This window comes from Acanthochromis polyacanthus, chromosome 8, assembly GCF_021347895.1.
Source record: "Acanthochromis polyacanthus isolate Apoly-LR-REF ecotype Palm Island chromosome 8, KAUST_Apoly_ChrSc, whole genome shotgun sequence".
In the NCBI taxonomy this organism is placed as follows: Eukaryota; Metazoa; Chordata; class Actinopteri; family Pomacentridae; genus Acanthochromis; species Acanthochromis polyacanthus.
The window spans coordinates 21,101,495-21,118,242 of NC_067120.1; the positions used below are offsets into that span (position 1 = coordinate 21,101,495).

General features: G+C 38.3%; 3 protein-coding genes across 4 annotated transcripts; 2 read left to right on the plus strand and 1 right to left on the minus strand.

Moving 5' to 3' along the window:
* Positions 1–223: 223 nt before the first annotated feature.
* Positions 224–6,839, minus strand: LOC110963414 (G/T mismatch-specific thymine DNA glycosylase-like). Its single transcript, XM_022211786.2, is given in 11 exon segments — positions 224–641; positions 2,036–2,191; positions 2,406–2,577; positions 2,663–2,757; positions 2,896–2,978; positions 3,643–3,778; positions 4,520–4,589; positions 4,753–4,952; positions 5,181–5,530; positions 6,657–6,667; positions 6,669–6,839. Coding segments are annotated over 10 exon segments (1,380 nt in total). The 5' UTR covers positions 6,825–6,839; the 3' UTR covers positions 224–641; positions 2,036–2,084.
* Positions 6,351–11,312, plus strand: LOC110963415 (protein brawnin). Of its 2 annotated transcripts, none has more exons than XM_022211788.2 (3): positions 6,351–6,559; positions 9,111–9,247; positions 10,841–11,312. In XM_022211788.2, the coding sequence occupies exons 2-3, from the start codon at positions 9,140–9,142 to the stop codon at positions 10,958–10,960; spliced, it is 228 nt and encodes a 75-aa protein (XP_022067480.1). In that variant the 5' UTR covers positions 6,351–6,559; positions 9,111–9,139; the 3' UTR covers positions 10,961–11,312. The 2 variants fall into 2 exon arrangements, with proteins under 2 accessions (XP_022067480.1, XP_022067479.1); XM_022211787.2 differs by lacking the exon at positions 6,351–6,559 and adding an exon at positions 7,429–7,567.
* Positions 11,313–14,157: 2,845 nt separating this feature from the next.
* Positions 14,158–16,576, plus strand: si:dkey-42p14.3 (EF-hand calcium-binding domain-containing protein 10). Its single transcript, XM_022211773.2, has 4 exons — positions 14,158–14,421; positions 15,541–15,705; positions 16,017–16,107; positions 16,201–16,576. The coding sequence occupies exons 1-4, from the start codon at positions 14,322–14,324 to the stop codon at positions 16,244–16,246; spliced, it is 402 nt and encodes a 133-aa protein (XP_022067465.1). The 5' UTR covers positions 14,158–14,321; the 3' UTR covers positions 16,247–16,576.
* Positions 16,577–16,748: the final 172 nt, after the last annotated feature.

Sequence of the window (16,748 nt, forward strand, 5' to 3'; positions counted from 1 at the left end):
GTTAAAAACAGAAGTTTGGTCAGAGTCATTCAATACAGTCCAGTAAGACATGTTTGGTTTTTGTGACTTTGCTTTTTAAGTAGAAAATTTAACATTTGAAAAGCGGTTTTAAAATGTGTTGTGCACCAAAAATATTTGCATTAATCATTTCTGAATGCTTGCGTGTGTGTGTCATAGGTTATGCTGTATATTGGGACTCAAGCAACAAAAGAAGAAGAATACGTCAGCTTTAGAAGAGATTTATTAACTCTGTACTTACAGATTAGAAATTCAGAGTACAATCATCTATTTATACAACAGACAAATCATAAAATACCATTCTATCAAAATACAAAATAAGTCACTGGAAACACGTACCATACAAAAAAAAAAGCAATAAATAGTGATAAAAACATAACACCAAAAACATGCACAGGCTGAGTGACAAAAAACAAAACTGTTGTGGGGACTCTCTCTCTTGTGCGTCACATTGCGTTGCCTCAGGAACAGCACAGCCCCTCTTCTGCTGTGGTGTCGTTTCTTATCCTCACTGATTTATGTTGCTACTACATCAGCTGATATGTGGTATGTGTTGAGCAAACACCACCAGCTGCAGTGGTTCTACGCCATGTTGACGGCTGACTGGCCTTTGATGTCCGTTTCTGCAAAACACCACAATATGGATTATGCTGCTGACAGACTTGCGCAAGCATTTATAAGTTCAAAATCAACACTGGCATGGTTCAACAAATTATTTAAAGAAAAACCCAAGATATTTGTAAGACAATGGCAATGTTGGCGATGTAATATGTGAGCATCACGGCTGAGTATTTCTGCCTTGAAACTGCAGTATAATGATGAAAGTCTGAAAAACCAGTTCTGACTTTCAAAGTGTCACATGCAAAAAAAAACAACAAAAAATAAAAAACAATTCTGTCAGCTTGATGGGTGGGGATTACTGCATCATTATGGTTCTTCCGCATGACTTAATATTCTCATTATTACAATTTAGACCCTCCAGAAAAACGCGGGCAAAAATCCTTGACTCCGCGGGCTAAAATCCTTGATTATGCGAATAAATATGCGGGGTTTTTATGCCATTTTATGTGGGGAAATTGCGGAAAGTTGCAAAGTATGTGAATACTGTAGTTGTGAAATATGCAAAAAGATGAGAAATATGTAAGAACTGGGGAAAAAAAGGTGATTCTTCTCCTACATCCTGTTTCTAGGACACACACATCCCTTACTGAGGTTAAAATACTTTCCTATTAATTTTTTAAGAAATTGTAATTGGGGTTTAACCACACACACGCATACACACCCCGGTGCGCTCCTTCACTCACACATGCCCACCCACACAGCGCATTCACGCAGCACACTCCCTGGAGAAGTCGTGGAGAAGTGCTGCAACACGGCTGATTTTCTTCGGTGCTCCATAATGATGTTGCACGGGGTGCAAAAAAGCTTCCCCCCACTTTCGTGCAGTAAATCTGGGTACTGTTTTGCCCGGTCTCTGGCTGAAATATTCGTAGGTAAATGTGATCTTTGAGCATTTGCCATTCTTGTTTTTCGTCTCTGAGCGCCGCGCTCCGCATCAGCTCGTGCTTCTAGTGTGTGTGTGAATGCGGGAACTGATGACGTCAGGCCGGGCGTCACATGAAAACTCACTCACAACTCCATTTATATTGGTTATAGTTTTCTCATTTTATGCAGGAATTGTGAAACAAGCGGGACCTGCATATTTCCCTTTTTCTTCATGGAAATGTGAGATTCTTGCGGGAATTATGCGCTGTTTTGCGGGGATTATGTGTCCTTTTGGGAAATAATTGACCCCTGCATAATCAGTGGCATTTTGGTGATTAATGCGGGAATTCATGCGATCGCATAATCGCGTTTTTCTGGAGGGTCTAACAATTTGCCACTGTGTAACAGAATAGTTTTACAGTGATGCTGTGGCGAGTGGGGAGATATTTTATATATATCAGAAACACAGAACTGTCTCACTGGATCTGGTTCCAGCTAAATTTAATCAAAAACTACACAGTTACTACAATACCTGAGTGCCACAGCTGACAGGCCTCTTTTTCTCTTCTCCTCTGTCCCTTTTAGTTGGAGAAGTTGCTGCTTTGCCTCATGTCATCATGCAGCCCACTATAACTGTCATATTCTGGATCCACCTGCTCCTCTTTGATTGCCATCCTCTTTGCATCCTCTGCAGGAAAAAAAAACCCCACCAACAATGAATTAGAGTTTCATCTAGACAATGTGTTAGTAAAACGATGACAAAGTTGCATACCCTGCTCATGCTTCAGAAAATCCCAATGAGCAGTCCTATTTCTGTGTTTGATTCAGCCACAACAGGAATAGCATTCTAACATCTGATGTTTCAGGTGTGCTGTGTAGCTGACAGAAATAGTGGTTGTTACCTTTAGCCAGCTGCAGGTCAAAAGAGTACTGTGTCTCCACCACCTCATGGCCGGGTGTCATGCCTTTCATCTGGTCTCGCAGTTCCTTCAGCTTGATGTAGAAATGTACTTTATCTTGAGCACGGGGAAACTGGGCACAGCGGGGGCTTGATGATGGCATTAAGTAGCACACCTACGAGAAAGGAAATAAGTAACTAGAAGTTCTGTAGTATTGTGGGGCATAATGCACGAGACATCGAGTCCCTGTTTCCACATACTGTTTCAGTTTCTGGGATTTTGTAGGGCTGTAGACCAAACTCGAGGTTCTTGGCCTTCACGCCAAAGATTTCTTTGCAAAAGATTTCATAAATACCTGAAAAATGTACAAAAACAATAAAAACAAAACTACACGTTAGTACATCGCTAAGATTACCCGGTGGCTTTACCAAGAAGCCATCTCAACAACAGAAACTGACAAAATAAAGCACTTTCAGTGTTTGAATAATTTTACCTTTTCCATTAAAAGCTGCTATTAATGGCTTGTATTTCTGCAGCTTGTCAAGTAACTGACGCCCTCCTTCACGAATCTCCTTACTGGGACATAATAGATATTTAAGAAATCAAATGACAGCAGACAAATGTTTTTTTAAGGGACAGGGATCGGTCACTTTTGCTTTTACGATCAGTGGGAGAGACAGCCACGGTACACATGTGGTATATGTCATATGCGCTGAAATGTACATAAAAAGTGACCAATGAGGATAAAACTAAGTCGAAAGCAAGCTGATCAACACTGCCAGCATCAACCACAATCTAATCATTGACACCATCTCATGGCAAATGTCACTGTGTACTTTCCTTCTCTTCAGTCACAGTTTACAATGTGCAGTTAAATCAGGATGAGTGCTGAGCTCCATCACAGCTGTCGGGATGTTTTCTCCCAGTCTTACAGAAAGGCATTTGCATTAGCAGCTAAAATATTGTGCACAGATGTGATCCCATAATTACACATAGAACATTAACTATTAAACTAGCTACTAAAACCATGTTGCACATTGAATCTGCATGTCTATCTGTTAATATAACGGCATGTAGTTCAGACTTGTGTCATGTTACACGTGAAATGAAATGGTAACAGATGTGATCTAGTAGGACCGCTATTGTGACTTTTTTGTTACGAGGGCATTCAGACATGATGTCGACAAGCTCATTATCCTTTTTGTAAACTCCATAAACTTTTTTGTGAGTTTTTTCTTACCTGGAGAGGTCCTTGCTTCCGGGTGTGGTCCTTTCTACCATGTTGGTGAAGCCGATGCTGTACTTCTCTGGCAGGCTCTGGTCGTGCATGTAGTTTAGCTGCTCATCAGTTAGACCAGACAAAAACAGACATTTCCCTGGATGGAAAAGAAGAGTTGAAGATTAAACTGACCAAGCGGCTGTCAAGCAAATAAAGGAACAGCATTCTCAATATTTCAAAACAGCTGTTTAGGCAGGCCGTATGTATCCGTGCAAATAAAGAAAATATTTCCCCTGTTAAACAATGTGCTGCGCTGATACCGGAGTTCCTGGAGTTAGAACACAGCCGGTGGCAGCACCAGTATCTGTAAAAGATGTTCTGAATATAGTAAATGTGTGTCTACTGCTGAGAAATAATGTAAAAACTAATATTCCTGAGAAACTAGTGGAAACATTTTCAACAACCTCTAATTCTGAAAAACCAAAGAAGAATTCATAATTTTTCAATTGACTTTTTAAGTGTTAAGAATTCCCATTACTGAGCCCCTATGAAAATGAAAATGCTTAACATTGTACAACAGTGTCATGTATTCTGTGCATTCTTTTGTCTGTTTGTTCCATCAAATTGCTAATTGCTACCATGATTTGTGCACAGAGTGAAATATTCAAACCCAAGACACCACTTTCATGGTTGCACAAATAAATCACATTGAAAGTTACAACCTTTAGCTGAATTACATCACATTGGCAACTCTGGAACCTTTTGGATCTCTTAGAACAAATCTCAGCTGCTCCACAACAAGCGTCTGTAATGATGGACTCAACAGGGTAGAAGCAATTAAAAGTGAACACCGTCATGTATTCCCTGTAGTCAGTAATGAAATTGAATTTCAACCTACAGAAATGGTTTCCTGGGTTTGGGTAATGGTGTCCTTTGAAGGCTGACAATAGTCCTGGGTTAATTCCAATCTGAGGAGAAACATGAAGAGGTTACCATGGCAGCAGACCTTAATAACTGCAGTTATTTTCTGTGACTCCAACCTAAACCATAATAGAAAGCAAAGAAAACCAATCCACTCCTTATACAAAAGAAGAAAGAGAATTCTTATTAGATATCCAGAAAATAACTCACGATCAAGATGTCAAGGTTGTAGGTAATAACATCTGGCAAGGTTCTGGCCATGACCTCAGCCACCGACATGCCGTTGAAGCGGTTCAGAGCCCTCTTGGCTTTTTTGGCAGCCTCAATCTCATCCTCCTCCTCCTGAGTCTCACCATCCTCCGCCTGCTGCTTAGGAGGGCGGCCTCTTTTCTTCTTCACCGGTGTCACAACTAGAACAGAAAGAAACAACGCATTAAGGTATGACAGTAAATTTAACACAAACTGCAAGAAGAAGTCTTCGAATAGTCGACAAAACAGAAAAGAATCTAGTGAGTGTTACCATGCAGCATGTGCAAATGTAAATGTGGCACACCAAAAGGCAACATATTTAAATACAGCAGTTAAGATTAAAAATGTCTTGTGGGGGAATTTCTCCAATCAATAAAGCCTTCCATTACCTTGAGGTGGAGCAGCAGGCTGCAGCTGGTGCTGAATACTTGCCTCCTGCTGCTGTATTGTATGTTGATGCTGAGAGTGGTGCAGGGCAGCACTATACTGCTGCTGCTGCTGCTGCTGCTGCTGCTGCTGCTGCTGTTGCTCCCTGACGTTCTGTTGGTAGGTCTGCTCCTGGTAGTGATTTGAGGCTGGAGGGTAGTTCTGGTAAAAACTTTCCTGGTAAAGAGGTGGATCTCGATGGACAGATAGCTCCGTCATGACAGGCTCCTCTGTGGGACCTTCTGTGTAACGGCCCATGTTGTGATATGGCAACACATGCTGCGCCTCAGGGTGCTGCTGGCTGGACTGGTACCTTGAAAAGAGGATACAGTAGAGGGTTAAATGAGAGATGTGCAAAAGAAGTAAACAAAACAGAACCCGGGCACAGCAAAAAGGACAAAAAGAAAGAGCGGAATTATGTCTGGTGTTCAATGGGGCATGTGAGGAAGTGGGTGAGGGAAACTTATACACAACTACACAAGACACAATACTTAAAAACATACATGCGCTAATGTACACCAGTTTGTATGTTTATATTGAAGTCAGGCTCCCAAATTATTTTCTCCTGGTGTGTGTTAGATTTTTTACTACTTTTGTGCATATAACCTACAACGCTTCCACCTGCAAACTGGTCTTTCAATGGATAGTTAACGCTGACCAGGATGGAATGAAAATAAACCAGCAATTAATAGGACTGTGACTGTGCAAATGCAATGACACAATGTGAACAGTTTATTTTACAACAACAGCTGCAAATTTGTCTGAGAAAAAGCTACTGTGTGTGCATTTAAAAAAGCCTGTAGCAAATAATGGTGTAATAACTGGCGGATAATGTACTGACATGTCAAAACTCTCTTTTAAATCTGTCAAACCAGCTACATGGTAAAATATAATATGACAATTCTGATTTAGGATATTAGTTCTACATTATCACCCTATGTTTTATTGTATTTTGATAGGCTATTATTATTCTTCATAGTTACCCTTAAGCAGGCTACAGCTCTAAATATTAAGTGTACAGATATGTATGATGTCAGATGATGTTTATTTTCCTCCATCATGCATGGAAATGAGGACGTCGAGGAGATAACATGAGAAGTTCCCAAAACCTCCCTTACACCAACTCACCACTGCTGAAAATAATCCGTAGGAACCGTCAATGATGTAAACTGGTTTTCCTCCATCTTAACTGTTGACTTATTTGAATATATTAACATTCATTCTGATGCCAAAAGTATTGAGACACACTGGGAACACACAGCGAGCCGTGTGATTAGAGCACACACAGTACAGAGCTGGCACAAAGACGGATGGACGCTGCTACAGGAAGCCTGAGCTAACAGTAAGCTAACAACATTACTGACTTCTACAGCGGCTTTGAAAACGTAACAGACCTCGAAATCAACGACACGTTAATGTTCGTGAACAAAGTAACATACCTGTCATACATTTTTTTCTTTAGTTTTGGAATGGGAAAACGGGAGGCTGGGAAACCTCCCAAAACAAAGACCATTTAAACGCTTAGCTTTACGATTGGATCCGGTTGACGAAAGACTTACCGCCACCGTGTGGACATGAGGTGTCGCTGCCTGTCTCAGACTGTCCATTATTTTTGAAGGTTTGGCCACAAAACAAAAACAAACACAGCTGTCATATTTTGTATACAGTAGTTAATAACTGAAATAAACAGTGTAGCAATTCAAACAGTGAACCATGCCGTGTTTAAATGCAGTCTGGTACGATCTGAAGTCGACTAGATGGCGACAGAGGTCTTGTCTATGGATGTGTCAACACTTGTTTTACCATAGAAGAAGTAGCAGCCAAAGATGGGGTGATTTTTGAACATTCATCACTTCACAGTAAATTCAGAACCTATTCAAAATGTATATAAATGGTGAAAATTTATATCTGAGCCCTCTAATCCACTAATATTATACTTTCGGTGATCTATAGGGTTAGATTATACTTCCCCAGTGTACCTGCCTTAACCACGTAGACAATATACATTTTAAAGGCGTATTTTGACACCCAGTATGCAAAATTGCTGAAGTTAGAGGCAACCTACAAAACAAAACAACGTCAATGCTGCAGGAAAGGGAGATTTTTTTTCTTCATTCAATTCAATCTCGAAAATTAAAAATAAATAAATTGCCAGTACACGGATGCCAAATTCAAATACAGGGAATCTTAACTTTTATGGGATTAATAAAATACAGACAGAGTGAGATCTCTTACTGTTATGCCATGTCTGTGTTATGTGGCGTTAGCTAAACAGCATGACCTGTTCGTTTCCCAATGACAGACTCTTCGTGCCACTTTGCTTTACTGATTTGTCAGTGAAATAAACGAGGTAAGGTTTTACAGGTTTAACGCGGGTCAGTTTGTGTCCGGTTCTGTGTTAACAGTTTCTGTATTACAAATTTATAACTCTGCAGCTGCTACATCAGAGCTAGTCTTTGGCAGCAGCCTCCTTCAGTGTGTTGTTCCCATACAGGTGGTTAGCATTAATATGACTGCATGTCTGTCGTACATAGTCATGAACCATTTTTAAATGGTTAACTTGCCAAAAAAAATTGACACTGTGCTAAAACTGATTATGCTTCATGATGAAGCTGTGCTGTTATCACAGCTCAATTTGTCTGTATAAAACAGAACATGCAGATGCACAGAGCTTCGTATCTGCGGATCAGTTGAGATGAGAGCATCAGCAGTTTTTTTTTGTAGTCACACCTGACTTTTACGGTTACAGACATTGATATATTGTTGTTTCCGGTGGTTAGATTGTACGTACTCATATGTCTAATATCCTTGTTTATATTTGGATATTGTACTGTATTTGTCGTGATTACATACAAAACAATCTCTTGTACGATTGTCCTATGGGCTAAAGTATTTTTAAACTAGTTAAAACAATGCATTTTTAAGCATTAGTACCGTTTTAATCACGGTGTGGGAACTGCAGTCACTTTTTGGCAAATGGAAAAAGGCAATATTTGAGTTGAATTGATTGTTTTACAGCTATTTCAACAAATAAAAGCCACTAGATTGGCTACAATATATGAAATGCTGTTTTATTCAATGGTGAAAACAAAAATAAATGCACAAAAACATTTTTGATAAATTAGGTCAAAATAAATATATTCAAATACATAAGTTAAATTTTCAAAAAGTGCTTTTTAAAGGACTACTTTCATTTAACAGGATATATGTCATTGCAATGTTTTTTCTGGATTATTTATTAAAAATTTAATAAAACATCATTCCCTGACAATTCAATGTAGACAGCAGATAAAATAATGCAGAAATAAGAATATTTGTGGACACTCATGGTAACCCATGCCCATGAAAGTTGTGTCTTTAGATCCCAGTATTCAGCGCAATTATTTGATTATAGTCCCTGATTATCGTATTGTTCTGTTATATGTCTCTGGATATGAGGAACTGACGATTTTAGGAGACAAAAACACGTTTTATTTAGTAAGTAAATAAGATAGGTTGTTTTAGACTTGACACCAAAATACAAAAAGCAGGCCAAAAGATGATATTACCATTATTTGATGATTATCATTATGAGTAGGTTTAAAGCTTATATTACCCATTAGATAAGTTAAACTTTATTGATCCCACAGTCGGGAAAGTTCAATGTTTTAGCAGCTCCAGAAGAAAAAATAGTATAAGGCAGTACAGAATAAATTAGAAACACAGTGCAAAAATGCAGAGAACAATATATAAACAGGAGTTTTTTTTAAGAAGACTATTTACATGAAGATGAGGTTGAAACAGTTATTGCACTTAAGGGAATGACAGAGCAGTGACAGAGGTAGAAACGGTTTATACGGCAGCATTATAAAGTCTGACAGAGTTTTGATTTGTATATTTATCTCCTCCTCCAGGTTGAGTCTGATCTTATCAGTCTGTGAAGATGCCAGCCGGTGTGTCTTGGACTCGATACGCCAGGTTCCTAGGAGCCAGTGTTCTAGCCATGTTTGCTGGAGCACAGGCTGTCCACATGTACTACCTGCCTGATCTGGTGAGGAACAACATTTTACTTTTCTCACAATGTTTCAGGTACATGCTCTGTAGTTAAAATTAAAAAAAACAACTCCGCCAAATGTTGGGATGCAAAAAGTTTTAATAATATAGTCAAACAGCAGTCAAAAGTTTTAAAACATCCTAATTTTTCAGTTTTTTTGAGGAAATTCAAGTAGTTCACATCCAATGAATAACTTGAAATGGTGCAAATGTAAGTGATGAACTGCCGGAGGTTTAAAAAAGGTAAGGTTGCCCAAAGCTGAAAAATAATGTACATTCCAGAATTACACCGAATGAACTTTTATTGATTACTTACAGCAATAAAAGCATTGCTAAGATGTCAGAATAAGAAAAAGAAGCTTGTCTGGGCCATGAAACGCCACCAATGGACTACTGAAGACTGGAAGAAAGGATTATGGACTGATGAATCAAAAATTGAAATCTTTGGTTCATTATGCAGGATTTTTGTTCGCCGTCGAGTAGGAGAAAGGATGGTTCCTCAGTGTGTGACATCAACTGTCAAACATGGAGGAGGAAGCTAGATGATCTGGGGCTGTTTTGCTGGATTCAGGGTCGGTGATTTGTACAGAGTGAGAGGAACCCTGAACCACAACGGCTACCACAGCATTCTGCAGCACCATGCAGGACCCTCTGATATGTTTCAGTAGGTCAGGGGTTCATCCCGCGAGCCAAAACATAAGTCCAAGCTATGCCAGAACTACTTTAGGAAAACAGAACAAGATGGTAAGCTTGAAAACATGGAGTGGCAGCACAGTGTCCAGACTTAAACCCCATGGAGCTGGTTTGGGATGAACTGGACAGAAGAGAGAAAGCAAAGTAACCTACAAGTGCCACACATTTATGGGAACTTCTGCAACAGAGTTGGAGAGAAGTTTCTGAAGAACATTTGATTTCCGTTGTGGAAAGAATGCCACGAGTGTGTTCATCTGTTATATCTGCCAAAGGTGGTACTTTGATGAGTCAAAAGTTTAGAATACATTTGGTTTCTAAGTTCTTTTTGGCAGTCATTTTTACTTCATTTGTTTATTTGTTCTATGCTTTCATTTCAGAGCACAATGAGACATTAACATGTATAATTTCCAATAAAAAACTGGAAAAATTGGGGTGTTCTCAAACTTTTGACCAGTAGTGTACGTATGTGTGAATGTGAGGCCATAGTGCTGCTGTTTGGTGTGTGTTTTTGTGTAGATGAAATTTTCAACAGCCATAGTGATTTCATGCAGTCATATAGTTGCCTGCTGACGATCACATGATTGCAATCCTACAACAAATCAACCGCTGCAGACTTATTGCGACTTATCCGCCGGAAATCATACATTGACTGAGAAGCCTTGGTGGAGAACCGCGCTCTCTGAGTGCTTTTCTTGTTAAAAGATGGGATCATTCTCTGTTTTACTGAAAATACATTCGGGATTACTCGGGGAGGTTTTTTTTTTTTTTTTAGCAATGGTGTGTCAAAATCTTCTCGGAAGGAAAGAGTTTTAGCCCAAAATATGTCGATATAATGTCATATTATCAATAATTGTCCAATAATGTGTTTAACATTGCTTTCTGTTTTGGCATCTTTCAGAGTATACCGGAAATCCCACCAAAGCCTGGGGAGCTCAGGACCGAACTACAAGGCTACAGACTCAGAGAAGAAGCTGCTGCAGCCTTACAGCAGATGAAAACAAAGAAAAATGTGGACTAATGTTCAACTATACTTCAATTACAGTGTGATGGACTCTCAGGAGAGCAATGTTCAGTTTTTGCTGACAGCTAAAGGCTTCAGTGTACCTGGGAGTAGAGTCATTTCGGGGATGTCTGCATATGATTCTTTTCTATGTTCAGTGGCTCCTCTTAATGGAGCTAACAGGAGCAGAATAATTTGCTACATCACAGTTGGCTGTCTGAGATAAGGATGTTTTCTGGAGCTGAAGTGTTCTTCATGCAACTCTTCATTCTTTTTGTGTTTGCAGTTGTTGGAGTGATGGAGTATGTAAATGAGCAGTGATTTCCAATGAGCAGATAAATGTATTTTAAATAAAAATATCAAACTACAATTTTCCTACTACTTGGTTGTAAATGCCAGTAATTTAAGCAGACACAAGTACACATGGTACACAGAAGCACCATTTTAAGGTCATCTGTCATGTAAATATGGACAGTTTACATCTTCAGAAATGTGAAGGATTTTATGATCTCTGTACTCAAATCATTGTAAGTTAATACGTTTGGGTTTTGCACTCTAGGACAGACAAAAAGAGTAAGCAGTGGTGCAAAGTAAGTACCTACATTCACTCTAGTATTTTATTCAAACACAACTTTGAGGTAGTTGTACTTTACTTGAATATTTTAACGTACAGCTTTGCATTTCAGTCCTGCTACATTACAGAGGGAAATACTGTATTTTGTACTCTACAGCTTTTCAATGAAGCTGAAAAATGTACACTATGGGAAAAAATAAGACGGCACATAGCTGAAGATGAAATCTGTGGTTTTCAACACTTTTGACATCTTACAAAAATCATCAAACCTCATGTCTATGTGCTGTTAATACCTCTACCAAGTGATTTTTCCCTAAAAATTTATCATACAATTTAATTTCAATTAAAGTGCAAATGATCAAATATTCCACCAGAAAGTCAAACCCAAGAGAAAATCTTATAAAAACTACCTTTATTTTTCTTCTTTCTTCTCCCAGTAATCATGGGCCAGTTGTTCAAAGGTAATCTGATTGGATTTTGGTTATCGGATTGGATCAAATCTTGAAAATGGGTTGTTCAAAAGGGAAAGACGGATTCTGAAATCGGATTAGATCATGTAATCCAATCCTAGTTTGAATCTGGATCAAACCTTCAGTTTGTGTTGTTCAAAGCATTTCAGTAGGATCTGGATAACTTTGATCCCAAAAAGCAGGATTATCCAGATCCCAACAGGGGGTAGGATTTCAAGGTGGATTTCAGGAAGAAAGTGTAGCAAAACTGTACAATTGGTCAAATGATCAATTTGTATCATTTGTGTATATACTTTTATTTATATTTTGCACTTGATTTGTTGTTGTTTGTTGTTAGTGATAAAGTACATAAAGTAGACATTGGCTACCAATTACCCCTTTCAGTGTAGTAAAGTAAAAATAAAATAAAAATGATCTTGTCCCCAAGACATAAACGGATTTCCCCAAACAGATTTGAATAACAAACAAAAATAATATATTCAGTATTTCTGTGATTCATCACTGCATATTAATTGAAAAACATTCATCAGAGATGACCCTGTCAAAAATAATTTCTAACAATTGCATCCCTCACTACACGTCCAGTCAGTCCCTCATCCTGACAGAACGCCAGAGGTTGGTCTGGTTCTTCAGTGGGCCCAGGTACATCACAAACATCATCACAGAGAGGGACATTGCGCCTAGTAGCGATGTTGTGCAGGACAATACATGCAAGTATTACGTTGCATGCTCCCTGTGGTTCCACTCGCAAGTAGTTAAGGCATGCAAAGCGTCTCTTCAGAACTCCATTTAAATGCTCGATTGCACATCTTGTTTTGCAATGAGCAGTGTTGAAGCGCGCCTGCGCAGGTGTAGTTGCTGCAAAAAAAAGGAGTCATCAGCCATGGTAAGAGTGGATAGGCACTGTCTCCTAATATTATACCATCTGGTCGGTTGGTCTGGAGCTCTCTGTATAAAGCACTCTCCCGCAGGATACGTGCATCATTGACAGACCCAGGCCACTTCACAACGCAGTTTGTGATGATGAGGTCAGCATTACCCACAAGTTGCATGTTGATGCTGCGCCTCCCTTTTCAGTTGACGTACTCCCATTCCCTCTCATGAGGTTTTCAAAAATATCCACGGTGTATTTGTTAATGTATTTATTTGTTGTTGCTCAGATGAGTGATCATTAAAAAAAATAATAATATAGATGTGGTTGTTTATCTTATTTTTGTGTTTTGTCTCAAAATAAAAAACACTTAGTGACCCCATGTTGGCTGTTTTACCTGTTCTTTACATTGCCGGTAGCCCACATTGTGTTATGTTTTCCCATTTAGAGCACTGGAAATCCGGATTTGGTAATCTCAAAAACTGTGTATCTGGATCAGGATGATCCAATCCAATGTTGCTTCGAAAAACCGGCATAAAAGTAAGACGGATTACCTGATCCTGGATAGCAAGAAATGGGATTTCCAAATCTGGATAATTTTTATCCAGATTACTTATTTTGAACAACTGGCCCCATGAGATGACTCCTCAGATTTATCTCATGTCCCTGTATATTAAAATGTACATACAGCTCCACCTGCAGCAGCAAAACGATAACATTCTGATGCTTTACTATGAATAATTTGATGTATAATAATGTATCAGTTAGCAGTTATTATTTTAAGTGCATTATGCTGCCAATTCTTATGTTTAGGCAGGACTTGTAATGGAGTATTATGTTGCAATGTTACATCTTTGTTGTCATCTCCTTTGACTCTGGAAGTGGTATATGTTTTGTCTGGCATTTTATGGGCTGTTCATTTTTCAAGTTGATTGTGGGGAGGATGGTGCAGATGTGCAGCAATATATTGTACACTGCCTGTCCAAAAAAAGTCGCCACTTGGATTTAACTAAGAAAATAGGTAAGATCCTTCCTTTGGATAATTACTGCAGTGAATATGTTTCAGCTGGCAACAACTTATTTAACACTAACTGATGCAGTGAGAAGCTTCTCATTTCTGAAACGACCATGTCGCCCTGGAGAGGAAGTTAATCTGTTTCAAAAGTGTCAAATTGGCCTGCATCAAGCAAAGAAAACAACTAAGAGGATTGCTAAACTACTAAAATCGGGTCCAAAGAAATATCAGAGTGGGCGACTTTGAGGGCCTTGACAAGTATAAACAGACGCTGCAGCAGCAGTCACTGCATGGCAAAAAAAAAAACAGGACTGAGACGTGGATCATATGCAGCAGAGAGCCTCCAACGGGAATCGAGCCTGCGCCTCATCATGTCCGTCCATCCTGAAACATCCGTCAAAGGTCGGTGTATCATAGCAACGAGTGACAACAAAAGTTAACTGGAAAAGATGGCGACGAGAGAGCAACAAGCCGCTGCTTACCTGGAGAAACACAAAATCAAGGAGCTCATGGAAAACCTGACCAGCATGCTCTTCTATTACAGACCCGGTTAGAGATTATTCGACTCCGTTACAGACACAGCACCGTCTCATCATGTGGTGGTCATAGCTAGCAGGCTAATTCAGCTAATGTACACACGATGCTGTGAGCTCATGAAAAAGCCATAATACGTTTTTTGGTTATCTGTTCATATCGCCTCGATATTTACCTGATTCCACACTGTTTTAGACTAGCATTTCTCTGACTCTCTTCCCACGTAGCAAAATAAATAAATAAATAAATAAAAATAAAAATTATCGGAAGAACTGAGAATAGAGCTAATACAATGCATTACAACGCATTGTATTACACCTCAATAAAGTCTTTGTTACTGTACAGTTCATGAAGAAAACTAACCTATATAAAGGTTAAAATGTTCAGTTTTGTTGAAACTAAACTCTTTCAGGGAGATGTTGACTTAACCTGACTAAATTAAATCAAAGTTTCAAATTTATTTGCAGAACACATTCTAAAACAACATCAGTTGACTATAGTGCAGAAAGCAGGATAAAATTCGTCAAATCATTAAAAATAAAACACACACACACACACACACAAAGAAATAAAAACAAGGCAAACATGAGAACAACTTCTAAAATCAATTTCTGAAATAAAATAAATACATGACACAGAAATTTTAGGATCAGTAAGGGCAACCAAAATCCTTTGAAAATACGTACGTCTTGACATTTTTCCTTAAAATGTCAATGGAGGAGACACATTTGACTGATTATGACACCACAGCATTTTTTCACTTCATGAAGACAGGATTTCTTGCAGGACTGGGTGTTTAGTTTTTGCTAAATCTGCATTAATAAATCTACTTTAATAAATTGGCAATTGAGTACACAATTGTATCAGACATTAAGCAGAGGTCTGTAACTTATTATGTAATTTGAAAACAATTGCAAAGGCGCTACCACATCGTTTAACTCTGCACAAATGTCATATCACTCTTTTGTTTTTCCTCTAACATAAAACAATATCTGTTTAGTGTTGATATATTTGTCAGAATCTTAATTTTACGGTTGCAAAGAACCTCCCTTAACAATTCAATAATTTATTGCCACAAACAGAATATGTATGCACTATAATAACTATGTATTGTTATTATTGTCTTTTTTTCAGAGAATCCAAGAGAATTCCTTATTGAGCAGCTGAAGTTGCTGAAGTTTTCTCAACAGACTGGTGTGACAGGTCCAAATCTATTTGACGACTCTAACCTGGATGCAGTCTTAGGGATACTGGACCCTACTAATCAAAAATACATCACTTTTGCCCAATACAAGCAGGGTGAGTGCAGGACATTTTTGTACAACGGACACCAAAACTGAGTACATACGTTTTTCTTTTAAAATGACCGCACGATTTCCAATGTCCCTTGAAAAAAATCTACTATATTTTCATACATTTATTTTCAAGTGTTTATTTGGTATTTCGGTAGAACTATTAAATGAACTATTCCGTATGTAGAAGAGTATTTATTCATTTATCACCTACAGTTACTTTAACTGATCCAATTATCACGTCTTACAGCCAAGTGTAACATCACAGGAATACTATTTGGGGAATAATGACACTCATGGAACTTTTTATCCCCACAGCTCTGATCACGCTGGGCATAAAGGACATTAATGAATGTCCTGATGGTGTAAATGAAGACAGAATATCCTACGAGACATTCAAAACAGAAGCGTAAGCGGAGTTTTTAAAATCTAACAAGCATGTCCGACAATATCAACCAGTGATGTTCTGTCATTATTTTTTTGTCTCATTTTACAATTACAGGGTCCAAGGCCTGCAGAGATACCCATCAACATACACACAACAATGAACCCAGTGTCAACTTCCTGCAGCTCCTGTGTTCTGTTGTGTTGTGTTATCTTCTGTAATTCTAAAAAAAAAAGAAAAAAAGAAAAAGAAAAAGAAAAAAATGGAGCTGCCAAACTTCAAGAAATAACACAAATTCAGATATTCTGTTTGCATCTTTGTATTCTTTGTCTAAAATCTGATTTTCTACTTGCTTTGGTCATGCTGAAATTTTAAAAAAGAAACATTTTTATATATGGAAACAATCCATTTTGCAAGTTGTCAATAGAAAGTTGTAGTGGTTTGGGTTTATGTATGTGCACCTAATTACCAATAAATGAAATTTAAAAAAGCACATTTCTGTTTATAATTAATAATGTTTGCCATACTCTCTAAATCGTCGATGTTTAAAATGATTCCTATACGTATTATTGTTCTAGTAAAACGTCATAATGAAAACAAGTCCATTAGTTTACCTAAATGTAAACCCTTTAGTGTGTTTCTTTCCTTTTCGCAGCGTTGCTGTG